The sequence below is a fragment of the Gymnoscopelus braueri genome (assembly GCF_963280865.1).
Source record: "Gymnoscopelus braueri genome assembly, chromosome: 7".
In the NCBI taxonomy this organism is placed as follows: Eukaryota; Metazoa; Chordata; class Actinopteri; order Myctophiformes; family Myctophidae; genus Gymnoscopelus; species Gymnoscopelus braueri.
In genome coordinates, this window is record NC_137608.1 from 10,681,679 (window position 1) to 10,698,072 (window position 16,394).

At 42.1% G+C, this 16,394-nt stretch overlaps 1 protein-coding gene across 1 annotated transcript; it reads right to left on the bottom strand.

Moving 5' to 3' along the window:
* Nucleotides 1-2,714: 2,714 nt before the first annotated feature.
* mblac2 (metallo-beta-lactamase domain containing 2) lies at nucleotides 2,715-12,528 on the bottom strand. The gene is made up of 4 exons (XM_080432783.1): nucleotides 12,107-12,528; nucleotides 11,148-11,383; nucleotides 5,731-5,945; nucleotides 2,715-4,244 (listed from the first exon to the last, which is right to left on the bottom strand). Exons 1-4 carry the CDS (start codon nucleotides 12,331-12,333, stop codon nucleotides 4,071-4,073), a joined length of 852 nt encoding a protein of 283 aa, XP_080288909.1. The 5' UTR covers nucleotides 12,334-12,528; the 3' UTR covers nucleotides 2,715-4,070.
* Between the last annotated feature and the right edge of the window lie 3,866 nt (nucleotides 12,529-16,394).

A 16,394-nucleotide genomic window follows, 5' to 3' on the forward strand; every position in this document is an offset into this window, starting at 1 on the left:
CTCACACTGCCAGCTCATGGATTTTTGTTTTTTATTTTATTTACATGGTGATGGCTTATCGTTTCTGTCTAGACAGGATGGTTTTTAATCACTTTATCAGAAGACAACATCAAACTGAAGGTGGCGACATGGAGAGAGACAGACAGAGAGATAAAGAGAGAGTGTGTGTGTGTGTGAGAAGTCTTCCTCAGTGCAGTGAAACCATAATTTTTCCATGTCTCTCTTGTTTACTCTGGACTTAAACTTCATTAACGTGTCATTAACCATTTCCTTGGGAGAGGGGCTCAGAACTTGGGATGGAGGGGGCAACCATTTACACTAAGAGGTAAAACTGTCAAATGTTCGAAAAAGCAAGCACCATTTGTTACTGTACATTTTTGTTTTTTTGTTTTGTAAGTTAACAAACAGAACTCCTCTCTTTTGTATTTTGTTAAAATCTATTTTACATTATTGATTTTTGTTATAAATGCAACTATATTGATATAAATATATATATATATATATTATTCTAATTTTAACAGATGGCGTGCAGACTTTTAAAACTGTTTTGCGATAAGATAACATTGAATGTTATAACCTTTGCGAGACAGCGTTCTCATGCTAATAGGCCTTATGTTGTGCATGCACGCAGCCATCGTCATCCGAGGAGGGCGGTCATCATCGTTTCCTGTTTAAATAATGTAACATAATGATAATAAATGATTTATCGGTTTATATGTTAAGTGTTTTGTTTCTGCTACACTTGTGTACCTTGTTTACGGTAGCCTAACTACTACACTCACAATTTCCGTATTAAACGAGATTTAAAATAATTTATCAAAAACCTCTTCAGGTCATGGACCCCCATCTGAAAGGATTTTGTGCCAGGGACCTCCAGAAGAGATTTGTGTTTTAAAAATGGCTAAATTATTCCACATTTTTCAAGATACAAGCTTTGCTATGTTGTAACAGCCAAAATATAACATTATTTTGATGCAATATTAACAAAGTTAGCTGGGAACCCCCTCATGGACCCCTGGGGCGTCCCCGCACCCCACTGAATATTGTCGCTGTCGGGCAGAAACCTCTTATCTCCATATTCGTACTGTTTTCCGTGAATTACAGCGTCACAGATCTGCCACTTTTACTATTTTTGAATTTTAATCCTGAAAAATAACAGTTTTGGACATAGATGTTTCCACCCGACAGAGACAAAAATGAAATGATAGTGGGGTCATTTACGTTCATTGCCCCTGAACCTATGCTGTGGTCACATGAGCGGTGACAAAGCCACAGGCTACAAGTCGTTGTCAATGGAAGCCGGCGACAAACTTAACGGCAGACACTTAAAGCCGTGTGACAGGCATGACGCAGTACAAAACAAAGTTGAGTCGGCTTCAACATTTTTCAGCGCTCCAATGACGCAGTGAAGCATCAATCATGTTTTTGTTTCACTGTTTTCCAGTCCCTTGCTCTCTCCCCACATCTCCATTACGTAAATGGAAGAAGTTATTTATTTTTTCTTGTTAACCAGTTCCTTGTGCTATTTAGTTTCATTTTACAGAGTGTGGCTTGAGCAACATTTCAACAGCAACTCGGCTGCAATATACCATAGCTGGCCATGCTTGGCTGTTTTGTAGCTTTTGTCACTGCTAGTGACATACGCTATGAAGGCAATCAAAGTGTATCTGAATCAGAATTAAACAGAATATGTAATTTTCTTAAATCAGAAATGATCCGATAACCCACACCCTGTTAATTTGTGCAGGCAGGACAGAATAATCAGTCTATTCTCCTTTTTATGTTGAAGATCATTGCCCCAATTCTTTTACTTTTTCCTCACAATTGTAGTTGTGATGCCAATTCCCCCATGACTGCATGGGGGAAATGGCATCACAACTACATTGTGAGAAAAAGTAGGGGTGACAGTCCCTGTCACCCCTAATGTTGGTCTTGGGGAGGGTACAAACTGAGGTTGAGTACAAACCCCCAAAATAATCATATTTGAACTGGGGACCCCCCACCCTGACAAGCACACAACGTGCAAGGCGTTGTGAGCTTGTAGATCGGCTATTTTCACTATGTTTTGCCTCTCTTATGTAATATTTGATCATTTGGTTTTAAAAAGGTCTTTAAAGTCCTTAAATTGTAACTTTAGAAATGTGCAGATACCATGTATACACTTATCCTGTATGTTGGTTTGTTTACAGTTGAGTGAGAAAACAATGTTGCACATTAAGATAATCATCTGGGGACCCCCCAAAATCATTTGGGGAACGTCAACCCTCAGTTTGGGAACCACTGCCCTATGCCACTTGCCTCCACCAAAACCTTATTTCTTAAGACATTATTTCTTATTGATCATATAATACTAGTGTGTTCAGCTTCTGTTCCACTTCTCTCTCGATTCTCTTCCCATGTGAAAGGCTTAAAGGGCAAGACCACTTTGGTAGAGGTTTGGGTTAATAGCCAACATGCACAATATCAGCACCTTGACTCTGTTTGCCCTGAATGGAACAGAGCCTTCATTAGTATAATTGGTAACACCTTTGAAGGAAGTAGAAGAGGCCCAATTTCTCATATCTAAGCTATTTCTTTCCAAATATAGCTGCTGTGCATAGAGCCTATTGGCTAAAATGAAAACTTGGGAGGAGCATCAACACAGAATCACCACCAGCGTTGCACAAAACAACATCAGACAGAAGAACGGAGGCTTTATTGTCGACATTGCGGTTCCAAAGCCTTTTGGTAAGTCAGTAGTTATTAGTACAAAGCAGTGTTACAAACGTTAGGAGGTAGTAGTACACTGAGGCGTTCACTGAGCGTTGCAGTATGCATAGGGAAAACGCTATTATTCACTACTTTATCACATGCCTCAGAGTTAAAAACTCAAAACTCCCTGCCGTTCAGTTTTTTTGAAGTGCTGAGTTGTTAGCATTATTGTGCCATTGTTATAGTTTTTTTTATTAGTGTGTATCGTTGCTGTCGGGCAGAAACCTCTTATCTCCATATTCTAACTTTTTGTGTTTGTTTTGGGAACTTAACGCCCCTACTTGATCATACTACAGAGTCACACAAAAGCATCAAAATAACTACTTTTGATGTTTTTGAATTTCAATCCTTTTTGGACGTATGAGGTTTCCACCCGACAAAGACGATATACTGTACATACCATATAGAAACCAACCATAAATCTACTCTCAGACAAAACACTCAACACTCTTCATTCAGAATAAGATAAATACTGTATATAGGCTATTATAAACGATGCTGATACTGACTTGTGTAACCCAATAGGGGGCGTTGTACACAAAGTTTGGCAATTATTATATGAATTCTGTTGGATTACGGTACATAAATAAGACAACCAGTGTCACATACATTTTACACACACACACACAGGTCACTCTCCATCTGGTCCTCAACAAACAATGTCCACTGAAACATTAACACTGTTGATTTAACTCAGAGTGTCATGATATGACCAACGCATTCTCACTCCCAAGACGGAAAAACGGGTGACTTCTTTGGGACGGATTTGGCTTAAGGTCAAACGTTTGACTGTAAGGTGGGTACCTACGACGGCACATGTTGACGAGGGGCGGGGCGGGGGGGGGGGGGGGTATGAGTTACAATTCTGTCCCTACTTTTGATACTGCAATGGTCTTTTTTCTTTTCTTTAGGTATTAAAAAGGTCTTAAAAGTTGTTAAATTGTCACTTCACTGTCATCTGGGGACCCACCCCAACATCATGTGGAGACCCCCCTGGGGGTCTTGACCCACAGGTTGAGAACCACTGTTTTAGCGGACCCACTCACTCTTGTACGTCTTGGGTTTGAGAACGGCACTTCCGATTCCTGGAGTATGGATACTGCGGATACTGCGGAAGTGACTGGGACGGCAAGGTCAAACGTTTGGTCACAATTGTCCCAAGAAGTCACGATAGGCCTTTTGGGGAGTGAGAGTGTGTTGTTATGACACTCAGAATTAAATTAACGGGTGATTCTTTTTTTTTTTTACAGTGTATGCTTTCGTTTTGTGCTTTCCTCTCCCTCTGCTTCCTCTTCCTCTGGGGATCTTCTTCATTTTCACTAACAGGTGCTCCGTGGGTTGGAGGCCCTGAGCGCCACTGAGGCTAAAGTCCTCCAGGCGAGCGTGGAGAACTTGGCGGGGCAGGTCCCAGCTCTGTCGATGTACGCGGAGGCCAGCCGGTGGAGCCGCTTCGCCCCGAAGGTGTTGTAGTGGCCCGGGAGGACTTGGTCCACCTGTGTGGAGCAGGATGTGAGACGTTAATATTTGTTACATTCTATTTTCCTCTCTGTAATAATAACAATAAACTTTATTTGTATAGCACCTTTCATGAAATGAAATGCAGCTAAAAGTGCTTTACAGAGCACAAATAAAGCACATGTGCTTTACAGAAAAAGTACAAATAGTTTAACAATAAAGTAAAAAAGAAAAGTGATTTGCGATTTTTGGTATCCTGATGGCTGCTTGTTACAAAATGAATTTCCACAAGGACAAGTAAAGCATCTATCTATCTATCATGCTGTTTACCAGGCTAGCAGACTCCTGCTGTAGAATACAAATGAATTAGTTGTGACCCCACATTTGTGTTGTGACCGCACATTTCATTGTATGACAAGGCCAACTTGAATGATTTCCCCAGGTACATGAGTCCAAGAATAACAAAACAACAGGATCTATCAGAAACAAAAAGTGGATTGAGTGGTTCTACTTCAGTAACAAAGGTTTCACTTCCTAATATGCAATATGGCCCTGAAGAATGCCAAGCCGGTCATAACCGATGGGCCAAATTATAAACTTGGCAGGTTCCACAAAAGGCTTTTAACTATATTCAGTGAACAAACAGCAGAGTGCTTTGGATTTCTTTGGAATGACTCACTCATACAAATAATGAAACCTTTTTTTTTACTGCAGTAACACCAATCAATCATCATGCTGTTGTTTTGGCCTGGGCAATAATTAGGGCTGGGCAATCTTGCGATGTTTTTTGCCCATATCAAGTGGCCTTGTGGTTTAAGAGTGTCCGCCCTGAGACTGGAAAGCTGGGATTCAATTCCCCAGCTCGGTCATACCAACCAAAGACTCTAAAAAATGGGACCCAATGCCTCCCTGCTTGGCACTCAGCATCAAGGGTTGGATCACGCTGGGCAAGACCTAGCTGGTTGAGTGTCTAAGCGGAAGTACCGCCCAAGGACATGACATTGACGCTTTACAGATCTGTTAACATTCTCAGTCAATGAAACGAGTGTTGTGATTGGTCGAAAAATATCGTTTTCGGGGGAAATTCCTACGGCGAAGTCCCGCGCCAATAGACACTCTCTGCATTAGGTCATGACCAGGCTTTTCTCTTCGCAGATGAGTAAGGCTGGGAACGAGGCTAGGGTTGGATTGAGGGGAAGTCCCTGCGTCATACTAGCGTCATGTCCAGGGGGTGTACTTTTGGATATCGTAATAGTGTTGCCTTTTCTTGGTTTTAAATGCTTTACCAAAACCTTTCTGAAATTACCTGATTGTTCTAGCTGTTCTATTATTTGCCTTTACCCACTTGATTATTATACAGGAATTACTGATGATTATGTAACATATCAATGTCTCAGTATGGATCTTGAGGTATTTGGTCAAACATATTTTGTAAATTGATTTTGTCCGTAATTGCAGAAAATTCTTTGTGTGACAATTAATCACCATGTAAATAATCGTTATAAGTCCTACGTCTCGTTTTACCTGTTCGCTGTCCACCAGGCCCACGATGCGCTCGCAGCTGCTGACGTAGTCGCTGACGCGGCTGTAGGGCAGCCAGTCGATCATGGCCCCGTCGTACACCGTGTCCCCGCTGAACAGCAGCTTGTTGTGGCGGTCGTGGAGGCAGATGCTGCCCCGCGAGTGGCCCGGCATGTGGAGCACCGTCAGCTGTCTGTCACCCAGGTTGATCACGTCACCTGGGGGGAGGGGGGGTTGGTAGGAGAGAGAGCGTCAGAGAGAGAGGTCATATTTTCATAGGCATTTCAGAATCACACACATACGTATTAGCGGTGCGACAGTTTCAGCTGAGTAGAGTTTTATTATGTGAGGTACAGTACTGTTTTTTATATTGACTTAGGGCAGGTGTCTGGTGTTTTTCGAGAAAGAGAGATGAAGCAGGGACCCCCATTAAATATTGTATAGAATTTATTTTTTCCCCATGGATTTCATAAACAGCTTCATAGACTTGTTTGACAGCAACTATCATCAGTGTACGTTGGATTCATGTTAATGTGTATTTTCAGACATTTAACCACTTAAACCGTCAATACTTGACCTTTCACTCTGTGCTTGGTCTGCTCTTTTTTTCCCTCTACACCAAACCTCTTTGCCGAAAATAGCCGATCTCGCAGTGCGAGGCGTTGTGTGCTTGTAGATCGGCTATTTTTTGCTGAAGTTATCCTCAAAATAGGGATGCTGGGTTGAAGTGGTTAATGTAAAAATCACACAAAGATTTGGTGGACCCCCTGTCGTATCTCTGAGGACCCACTAGGGGTCCCAGACCCCCTATTGAAGGCCCCTGACCTAGGGTATTGTACCTGGGCATGTCAGGAGAAACTACCCAAATAAAATACTGGTGCGCTCGACTGGTCTGCACGTATTTATCATCTTTGCAAGGGGTGACTGACGTTTCGACTTGCTCGTCTTCCTCAAAGTCAAACTGTTTGACTCTGAGGAAGACGCAAGTCGAAACAGAAGAAGATCAGGCTTCGAGTGCCTGATCATAAAACTCCTATACTCCAATGCACTGTGTGTGCGTGTGCGTGTGCGTGTGCGTGTGCGTGTGCGTGTGCGTGTGCGTGTCACAGATATACTGTAAGGTGTTCGCGCGGAGGGGGACAAAGTCGTTGTGGTGTCGAGTGGGATCGATGTCGGGGTCGAGAGACAAAGCGGATGTGAGTCAGACGACGGACGGCGTGACGGGCAGGCAGCTGAAACTGAGCAATAAGATATTCCAACTGCACTGCAGCACTGCCTCTGACGCAGCAGAAATAAAGTCTGTGTATTGACCAAGTAGGCACAAATTACCGTCAGAATGAATACCTTCAGAGAGAGAGAGAGAGAGAGAGCGGTTCCATTTGTACACTCTGAGTTAAATGAACACAAGAGGTTTTTAAGAAGTAGATTGAGGCCCCCAGAGACAAAACAATTGTATGAAATGGGGGTCCGTAGCCAAATGGGGGGGGTCCACAACGGAACCAAATGGATTGATTTGGTTCCATTTCTGTACACTCTCAGAGTTATATTTAACATGTTCTGATGTAGAGTTATTGATAATAAACATCAGTGTTTCTGATGTAACACTAATGCACACACACTGACAGCAGTGTTGCTACATTGTATCCATGCAGTAGAATGAAACAGTGGTTCAGCCTGGGGTGGGCTGACTGATCCGTGGCATAATGCCATAATCATTAATAATAATAATAATAATAAACTTTATTTGTATAGCACCTTTCATGACATGAAATGCAGCTCAAAGTGCTTTACAGAGCAAGAATACAATTACAGTTAGAACCAATTTAACAATAAAGCAAACAAAAATAAAATAAAATAAAATAAAAGCAAAGGCAAAAGCAAAGGCATAAAACAACATTAAAATAGGGAATACAGTGAGGAATTAAAAATCAACCAAAGAATCAGCTAAAAGCAAGAGTGAAGTAATAGGTCTTGAGCTGTGCTTTAAAGCTATCGACAGAGGCTGCCTGTCTTAAGTGTAATGGGAGTTTATTCCACACTGTCGGTCCGTAAAAGCAGAATGCTGCTTCACCGTATTTTTTATATGTCATTGTAGGCACCTCGAGCAGGTCAGCACTTGAAGACCTGAGGGCCCGGTTTGGAACATATCTCTCTAGGCAGTCAGAGAGGTTGTTCGGCCACAACCCCCCCCCCCCCCCCTCATTTAATACAATTATTTTTCATTAGGGCCTAAACGCATATCATATTGTCGTTCCATGTTTGTTTTTTTCGTAAATTAACGCCCCTACTTGATCACACTACAGCGTCACACAAAAGCATAACAAGTAGCAGATATGCAAGCTCGTCGCGACACGTCTTTCTGAATTTGAATGCTGAAAAGTAACAGTTTTGGACATATGAGGTTTCCGCCCGGCAGAGACGATAAGCTCTGTGTCCAACGGGAGTCAGAAGAACGTCTAAATCAAACTTCAGCTTGGTTAGTTCTTGGCTCGCACTAATAATGTCCAATCTTTGGACTTTGTTCTCTTACCAGTAAAAGCCGGTTATGTGAACCCTGATGCCCGCTGGTTTGTGTTGTTGGACATCTGACACCTCATATTGTTATTCATGTCCTCACTGTTTTGCCTGATTCACTGCCTTTTTTAATGTTGTTTTATGCTTTTTTCTTTTCTTTTTTTGCTTTATTGTTAAATTATTTGTACGGTTTCTGTAAAGCACTTGTGCTTTATTCTTGCTCTATAAAGCACTTTGAGCTGCATTTTATGTCATGGAAGGTGTTATTATACATATATATATACGTGTATTATTATTATATCATAAATGAGTGTGTTTATCTGTGTGTTATTGATCCACATGGGGAAATTAATTAATAACAAAACTAACTATTATGAGCAGTGAAGTGCCACCTATAGGGGAACTCGGTGAGCAGTTAACCACTTTAACCCTATATGGTTGACCGGAGTCCCTCAGGGCTATAAACTAGTGTCTTTTCGGTTTTCTTTTATTGTGGGGAAAGCTTTCCGACAAGCTCACAATGCAACTCGTTGCGTGCTTGTCGGTCGGCTATTTTCAGCTAACGCTTTCTCCACAATATGGATGCTGGGGTTTAATTGGTTAGGGGTTAAGGCTTTGGTTCTCAAAGTGTGGTCCGGGGACCCCCAGGGTCCTTGAGGGGGTCCCCAGCAGAATTTGTTAATACAGCATCACAATCATTTTAAGCACTTTATCCATGTTTAATACATTGGCTTTTCAAAAATAGCAGATCTACAGGCTCACAGCGCGTCACTTCGTGCCGCGCTGCAAGCTTGTAGATCTGCTATTTTTGAACATTTTGAAAAATCTTGAAAGTGTTTGAAAAAAATGTAATACTTTTGACAAAATGTTAACACACATCTTCTCCTCTGGCAGTCCATGGCACAAAACATTTTCAGATAGGGGTCCGCAGCCAAATATATATCAATTTGGTGGTCCTTGGCATGAAAAAGTTTGAGAACTACTGGGTTAAGGGGTTCAGAGTCTTGCTCAAGGACACTTCGAACACAAGGTCGGGGGGAGGAGCCGGGCGGGGATCGAACTCTAGACCTCCCCAGGCGGCGGCTCTACCTCTTGAGTCACTGTCGCCCCTTTCTTCCTGCATGTTGTGTTGTTTACTCATTACTCTTCTTGGGTGAAACTGAATCCATCAAAGTCATGACGAGCGGCCATGCAGGCCGGCTTAAAATAGAGTGTATACCATGCGGCTGAACAGATACAAATGAAGTGCACTCTTCTTCTTGTAGTGTGCACTCTCTTTGTGACCACAAGTATGTATACATGCACAGGAAATGTACATGTTATGCGATAGTTAAGACAGACAACATGATGAATGACTAACATCTGGGACAACAACATCCAGGGTGCATTGTGAAGCATCCTGCTGTGTTCACACTGACAGCAGCAAAGATAATGGAAGCCATGCAGCGATATGAAGATACAAAGCTAAAGTTTGTAGCTGCTACAAAAGCTACAATTAAGTTGAGCCTGGCTTCAACTTCAGCTGCAAAGTGACACAGCTGCAGTGTAGCTTTGTGTCTTTTGTAGCTGGCCGTGTGAACGCAGCGGGCATGAGTCAGTAGGGCACTGCTGCAGTATAAACCCTATATGGGGTAAAGTCCACGCACACGCACACACACACACACACACACACACACACACACACACACACACACACACACACACACACACACACACACACACACACAGTGTGCCAACTAGCACAGGCTGCTGACACCGGCTGTTATATTAAACACTAATCTAATGACATTCACATCGACCTCGTACAGTAGGCCACGGGTTCCCAAACTTTTCAGTGCCGCGACCTAAAATAATCGTATTTCAACTGGGGACCCCCCAAAATAAATAATGATATTTGAACTGGGGACCCCCACCAACCCTGACAAGCACTGACTTTGGATTGTAGGCATTACATTTAGTTTGGTAAGGTTCCACAGATAAACATTGTGAAAATAGCCGAACTACAAGCTCACAACGCCTCGCAGAGGCGTTGTGAGCTTGTAGATCGGCTATTTTCACAATGTTTGCCTCTTTCTTGTGTAATATTTGACAATTTGGTATTAAAAATGTCTTAAAAGTCATTAACTTGTAACTTTAGAAATGTGCAGATACCCTGTATCCACTTATACTGTATGTTGGATTGTTTACTGTTGAGTGAGAAAACAATGTTACATATTAAGCTAATCAAATTGGGACCCCCAAAACAATTTGGGGACCCCCCTGGAGTCCCGACCACCAGTTTGGGAAGTTGGAAACCAGTGGTGGAAAGTAACTATGTACATGTACTTAAGTACTGTACTTCAGTACAATATTGAGGGATTTGTACTTTACTTGAGTATTTCCAATTTCCAATACTTCTACTTCTACTCCACTACATCTCGGATCCAAATATTGTACTTTTACTCCACTACAATTATTTGAAAACTGTAGTTACTAGTTACTTTGTAGATGTTTATTATTATCACAAAACATGCATTAACCACTCCAGCCCTATATACATTTTGGCCATTTGAAAATAGCTGACCTACAAGCTCATTTTGAGCTTGTAGGTCTGCTATTTTCAATACATTTTTGAACACTTGTGAAATAAGAAAGTCTGCATAAGGAGTACTTTTACTTTTGGTACTTTAAGTACATTTTGATGCCAATTGTACTTTTACTCAATTACATTTTGAATTCTTTTTTGGAGACTTTTACTTGTAACAGAGTATTTCTTCATTGCAGTATTGATACTTTTACTTAAGTAAAAAATGTTTTTCAACACTGAATGATGGACAACGGTCCACCAGTCACCCGACCCCACAATCTCTCCCTCCATCATCCATCCTGATCCTGTGTAATGTACACTCTGTACCGTTATATATTACCTTCCTGTAGGATGTGAGTGGGCTGCACGGCCTTGACTCTGTAGTGCCTCGCCCTCCAGCCGGGCGACGGGGGCTCCACGATCTCCCGGTCGCTCAGCCAGGTGACCGTCTCAAAGTTGTCCCCGTTGGCCAGGGCGTCCACCTCGGCGCTGTGCACGCCCACCTGCCCGAACTGGTGGAGACCCCCCGAGTGGTCGAAGTGGGCGTGGGTGGCCACGGCCAGCAGAGGATTCTTCCTGGAATTATTATTTTTGATTGAATATTTGTATTAACCCATTAAGGCCTCAGGTTCCGATTCTACAAAATGTCTCCTAAATCTGAACAGTTTTCTGAAAAAGTGGTTCTCAAACTTTTTCATGTCAAGGACCAAAATTATATCTATTTGGCCGTGGACCCCATCTCAAAATATTTCGTTCCAGGGACCCCCAGAATCAAAGATTTGAGTTAAAATCTATATATATTCAAAGATTTGCACAAATTCTCTCGATTTTTCAAAAATAGCAGATCTACAAGCTCATAGCGCAGCACTAAGTGCCGCTATGAGCTTGTAGATCTGCTATTTTTGAATAGCCAAAGTGTAAAATAATGCTTTTTAGCTCAAATTTAAAAAATGACACGTTCCAGCCAGATCTTAATGGGTTAAGACAGAAATGCAAAAACAGCAGCAGAGTCAAACACTTGGTCTCAACCAGTGGTCCGGGGACCACCAGTGGTCTTTAGTTGGGGGGGTACCAGGGGGTCTCCAGTCAAATTAGTTAATAAAGCGTCGCAATAATTTTAACCACTTAGCTTTAACTATTAAAAAATAGCAGATCTACAAGCTCATAGCACGGCACAGAGTGTAAAGAGAGGGGGGGTTGGGGGTGAGGGAAGAGGGAGGTAAATGAATGAGGGTTAAGAGAGGGGGGGGTGAGGGTAGAGGGGGGAATGGGGGTTAAGAGGGTGGGGGGGGTGATCACCTGTGCGGGTCGGTGCCCAGCAGCCCCTGCTCATTGATGTAGTCCGGTAGACTCCTGAGGCCCAGGCCGGTGTCTATAACCACGTCCTGGTGGGAGCCCCGCAGCAGCCAGATGTTGGCCCGGTTGTCCGACTGGTAGAACCGCTCCTGGATCCAGAAGAGTCCGTCTCCCAGCGCCTTGTGGGCGTACCAGTCTGTGGCCGCTGGAGTGGAGGGAGAAGACGACATCCTCCCACCAGGTCTGCTGGCTGCATAGAGGCTTTAAAGGAGGAGCGGATTCGGATGCGGATCGGACGCAACCGCGGGTCACCCGCCGCTCAGGATGCTTGCTGGTGGTTCCGAAGATTTTTTAGCTGCAAAAAAATGTATATAAAAATAAAAAACGCTGATCTGATCCTCTGGTCAGCTCAGCTGAGCTGTGATGTTGCCATTTGGAGGTAGAAAAAAAAATGATGGTGGCTGGCTGTCAGTTCAGTGTTGCCAGGTTTTGCGAGAGAAAACAAGCAACCAGGCCTAGGAAAAAACAAGCCCCTTTAAACCTAGCCTCATCCCCAGCCTTTAGTTTACTCATCTGCCAAGAGAAAGCTTTAAACCAGTGTTTCCCAAACAGTGGGTCGGGACCCATTTGAGGGTCGCAGACCCATTGTTATGGGTCAGAGGAAATATCCCTTTTTTTATTTCCTAATTGTTTTAAATTATTTCAAAATATTTTCATAAATAACATTTAAAAACATTTCTTTTTCAAAATAATTGTATTAAAATATATATATTTTTTTTTAAATATAGCTGCAAGCAGCGATACGGGGGCCAAATAATGCAACAGGAAATGTGGAAAATGCAATATATGCAACAAGCCATAGAAACAGATAGTGACAATGTGGTTAGTCGGCTTCATATTCCGACAATGGCTGTCCGGGGTGCCCTTCTACAACTGTAAGAAGTTAACTTTAAGCCTGAAATATAAAATAAGCTACATAGCACCATTTTGTTTTCACAGGTCAATATAGAAGGTCAAGGTGCTGTTTATATTAATAAAGACCTTAAATTATTCCAACGGGGAAACTACTTTTCAGCTTGACCCAGCTGATGTGGTCATATTTAGCATTCAGGGGAGCAACTAGGGGATAAAAATCCTACTCATGGACACCTCAACCCAATGGCCGAGGATACGAATCAAACCCTTGCCGTTTGGACTGGGATTTTTTATAATGGTCCATAGATTGTGTGTAGAACGTTTCACGCAAATACGGTACCCCAAAAAAAAAAGTGTTTTTGAAAATGCTCAAAATGGCGGAAAATCTAAGGGCGGAGCTTACTGGTCTAAGAGACAGATGTGTTCCTCATGAGTCAAGGGCACAAGTGTAAGCAAGTTGCATGGCTTAAGCCCAAACGAGGCATGACTAATGCCTGTTCAAAGTTTTCATTTTCAAACGATTGCTATATCGCCCCCCCTTTGGCCAATTGGAGTAAGATTGGTTTCAGCGCTACTTGGAATGATCGTGATCCTCTACCATACCGCAAAGTTTCATAAAAATGTGACTCTGCATTTATGTGTTTGGGGCAGAAGAACATTTTTCATAAAACTACAATATTCATTGGCTCATAAAAGCTTAATTTGTAGGAAGTTTTGGGCACATTGCTAAAAATCCCAGGAGGAGATTTTAATAGTTTTTCTTATAATTCAAAATGATGGGAGATCTAAAGGTCAGAGGTCATAGGTCAAAGTGACATATTTGTTCCTCATAAGGAGACGCATATGTGTATTGAAGTTGTGCTGTCGGTCAAAGCTTGTAGATTTGATATTTTCAAAAAGCTCTTGGACACTGATTTATATTTTTTTAACAACACCAATCTTGTATGGGGTTCCCTGGTATAACATATTTTCAGATGGGGGTCTGTAGACAAATACATATTAATTAGGGGGTCCTGGAAACACTGGCTTAAGAAAAACATCACACAACAAGCCCAAAATAAGCAACTTCACTTTAGAAACAAACCCAAATAAACAACTACACTTTATAAACAAGCCCAAATAAACAACTACACTTTATAAACAAGCCCAAATAAACAACTACACTTTATAAACAAGCCCAAATAAACAACTACAGTTTAGAAACAAGCCCAAATAAACTACTACACTTTAGAAACAAGGTCAAATAAACAAAAACAACTACACTTTAGAAACGAGCCCAAATAAACAACTGCACTTAGAAACAATTAAGCCCAAATAAACAACTGCACTTAGAAACAATTAAGCCCAAATAAACAACTACACTTTAGTAACAAGCCCAAATAAACAACTACACTTTAGTAACAAGCCCAAATAAACAACTACACTTTAGAAATAAGCCCCAAAAAACCGCAACCCACAATAACCAATATTTACAAGCGACTTGTCACTGAACAGAAAAACAAGCCCCAAATTCGCTTATAATAAGCGGACATGGCAACCCTGTCAACGCGACGCGCCCCTGTGGGCGGGACCCGAGCGGTGATTGGAGGAGCCACGGCACGTTGGACGTTGGCACGTCTAAACTGCGGCGTCACTCTACGTCGATTTAAAAGGCCGGCCATTCACATTCATTGTACGCATGGATACTGAATGTAGCCTCGTTCACCAGCCTGACTCATCTGGATACAATGTGGCAGCACTGTGTGTCTGCATAGTGTTACATCAGAAACACTGATACAAGTCAATCAGTCTGTTTAGTACATTAATAACTCCACATCAGATCAGATCGGGTTGTGGTATGTATTGTGTGTGTGTGTGTGTGTGTGTGTGTGTGTGTGTGTGTGTGTGTGTGTGTGTGTGTGTGTGTGTGTGTGTGTGTGTGTGTGTGTGTGTGTGTGTGTGTGTGTGTGTGTGTGTGTGTGTGTGTGTGTGTGTGTGTGTGTGTGTTTGTTTTATTATATCATTATATTATCATCATGATGCTGCTCTTTCTTTCGGCCACTATAGATCTATAACACTACAGCCCGGGGAGAGAGAAAACAGCATGACTGTGATGTTTTGTTAACAGGGGATGGTGATTGGTTCCATGAGGCTCTGATAGTGCTGAATCAGCCTGACAGATAGGATAGGATACACACAACAGACTGACTGGCTGCTGTGAGGATCCAACACGTGGTACCAGGCAGCATTCTGTCTGATTTGCTGTGAAACAAGGTAAATAAAATCTGTATAAGAACTGTATTATGGCTTGTTACTGTACTTATACTGTACACAGTCAAAACAATAATATAATTACATTATAATCAGTGCACTGTTCATTCAACTCAGTGTTACACTGGCTAAATTAACACATATTTTTTTGTGTGTACTAGTGTTGCATAGAGGCTACATTGTTGCATCAATGGTTCTTCTCAAAGTGGGGTCTGGGGACCCCAGGGGCCCTTGAGGGTGTTCCAGGGGGTCCCCAGCTAAAATGTGTTGATACAGCATCACAATCATTTTACCCTTTTGTCGTTTTGATTTCTTTTACTCAAATCTTCTCTTCTGGGGGTCAATCCCTGGCACAAAATATTTTCTGATGGGGGTCCGCGGCCAAATGTATATCAATTTAGGGGTCCTTGACATGAAAAAGTTTGAGAACTACTGTAATCTTAACAATGCCCTAAAAAAAATACAAACAGAGCTCTGACACATATCTCTCTCTCTCATGTTGTATTTTTTAGCCTCTCTTGAGACTTTCTTCCTGAAATGTATCCACGTTACCATATCGGATTCGGAATCTGACTGTTTAAACGTTTCTGCTGATTCTGATTCTGTAAATTTAGATAGCATGTTATGTAGACCAGGGGTCTTCAACGTTTTCAGCCCAAGGACCCCCTAGCTGAAAGAGAGATGAAGCAGGGACCCCCACTACATACTGTATAAAATTGTATTTTCATAGATTTCATAGACCAACACCAAACCTCTTTGCCAAAAATAGCCGATCTACAAGCTCACAACGCCTCGCACTGCGGGGCGTTGTGAGCTTGTAGATCTGCTATTTTTGGCTTAAATTATCTTCATAATAGGGTTAATGTAAAAAAAAAAAAATCCCTGTAGTAACTCTTGAGGACCCCTTAGGGCTCCCGGACCCCCTGTTGAAGACCCTTGATGTAGACAGATGCCAGGTCATTGTTGACTTGGCATCCTTTAGTGTCTGTAGTTTCTATGTACAGATTATAGTTTTTTTTTAATATTCTACTGTTAGACTGATGATGGGTTCTTGGTTTATCTATGATCCTAGATTACTATTTCTACGCATTTGATGTATTACCTTGTGTTGTCCTTGCTTGCTGTA

Coding starts and splice junctions, on each gene's coding strand:
- mblac2 (XM_080432783.1), bottom strand. CDS start 12,333: ATGTCGTCTTCTCCCTCCACTCCAGCGGCCACAGACTGGTACGCCCAC. Junction 11,384..12,106: donor CTGGGCACCGACCCGCACAG/GTGATCACCCCC, acceptor TAATAATTCCAG/GAAGAATCCTCTGCTGGCCG. Junction 5,946..11,147: donor CACTCACATCCTACAGGAAG/GTAATATATAAC, acceptor CCCTCCCCCCAG/GTGACGTGATCAACCTGGGT.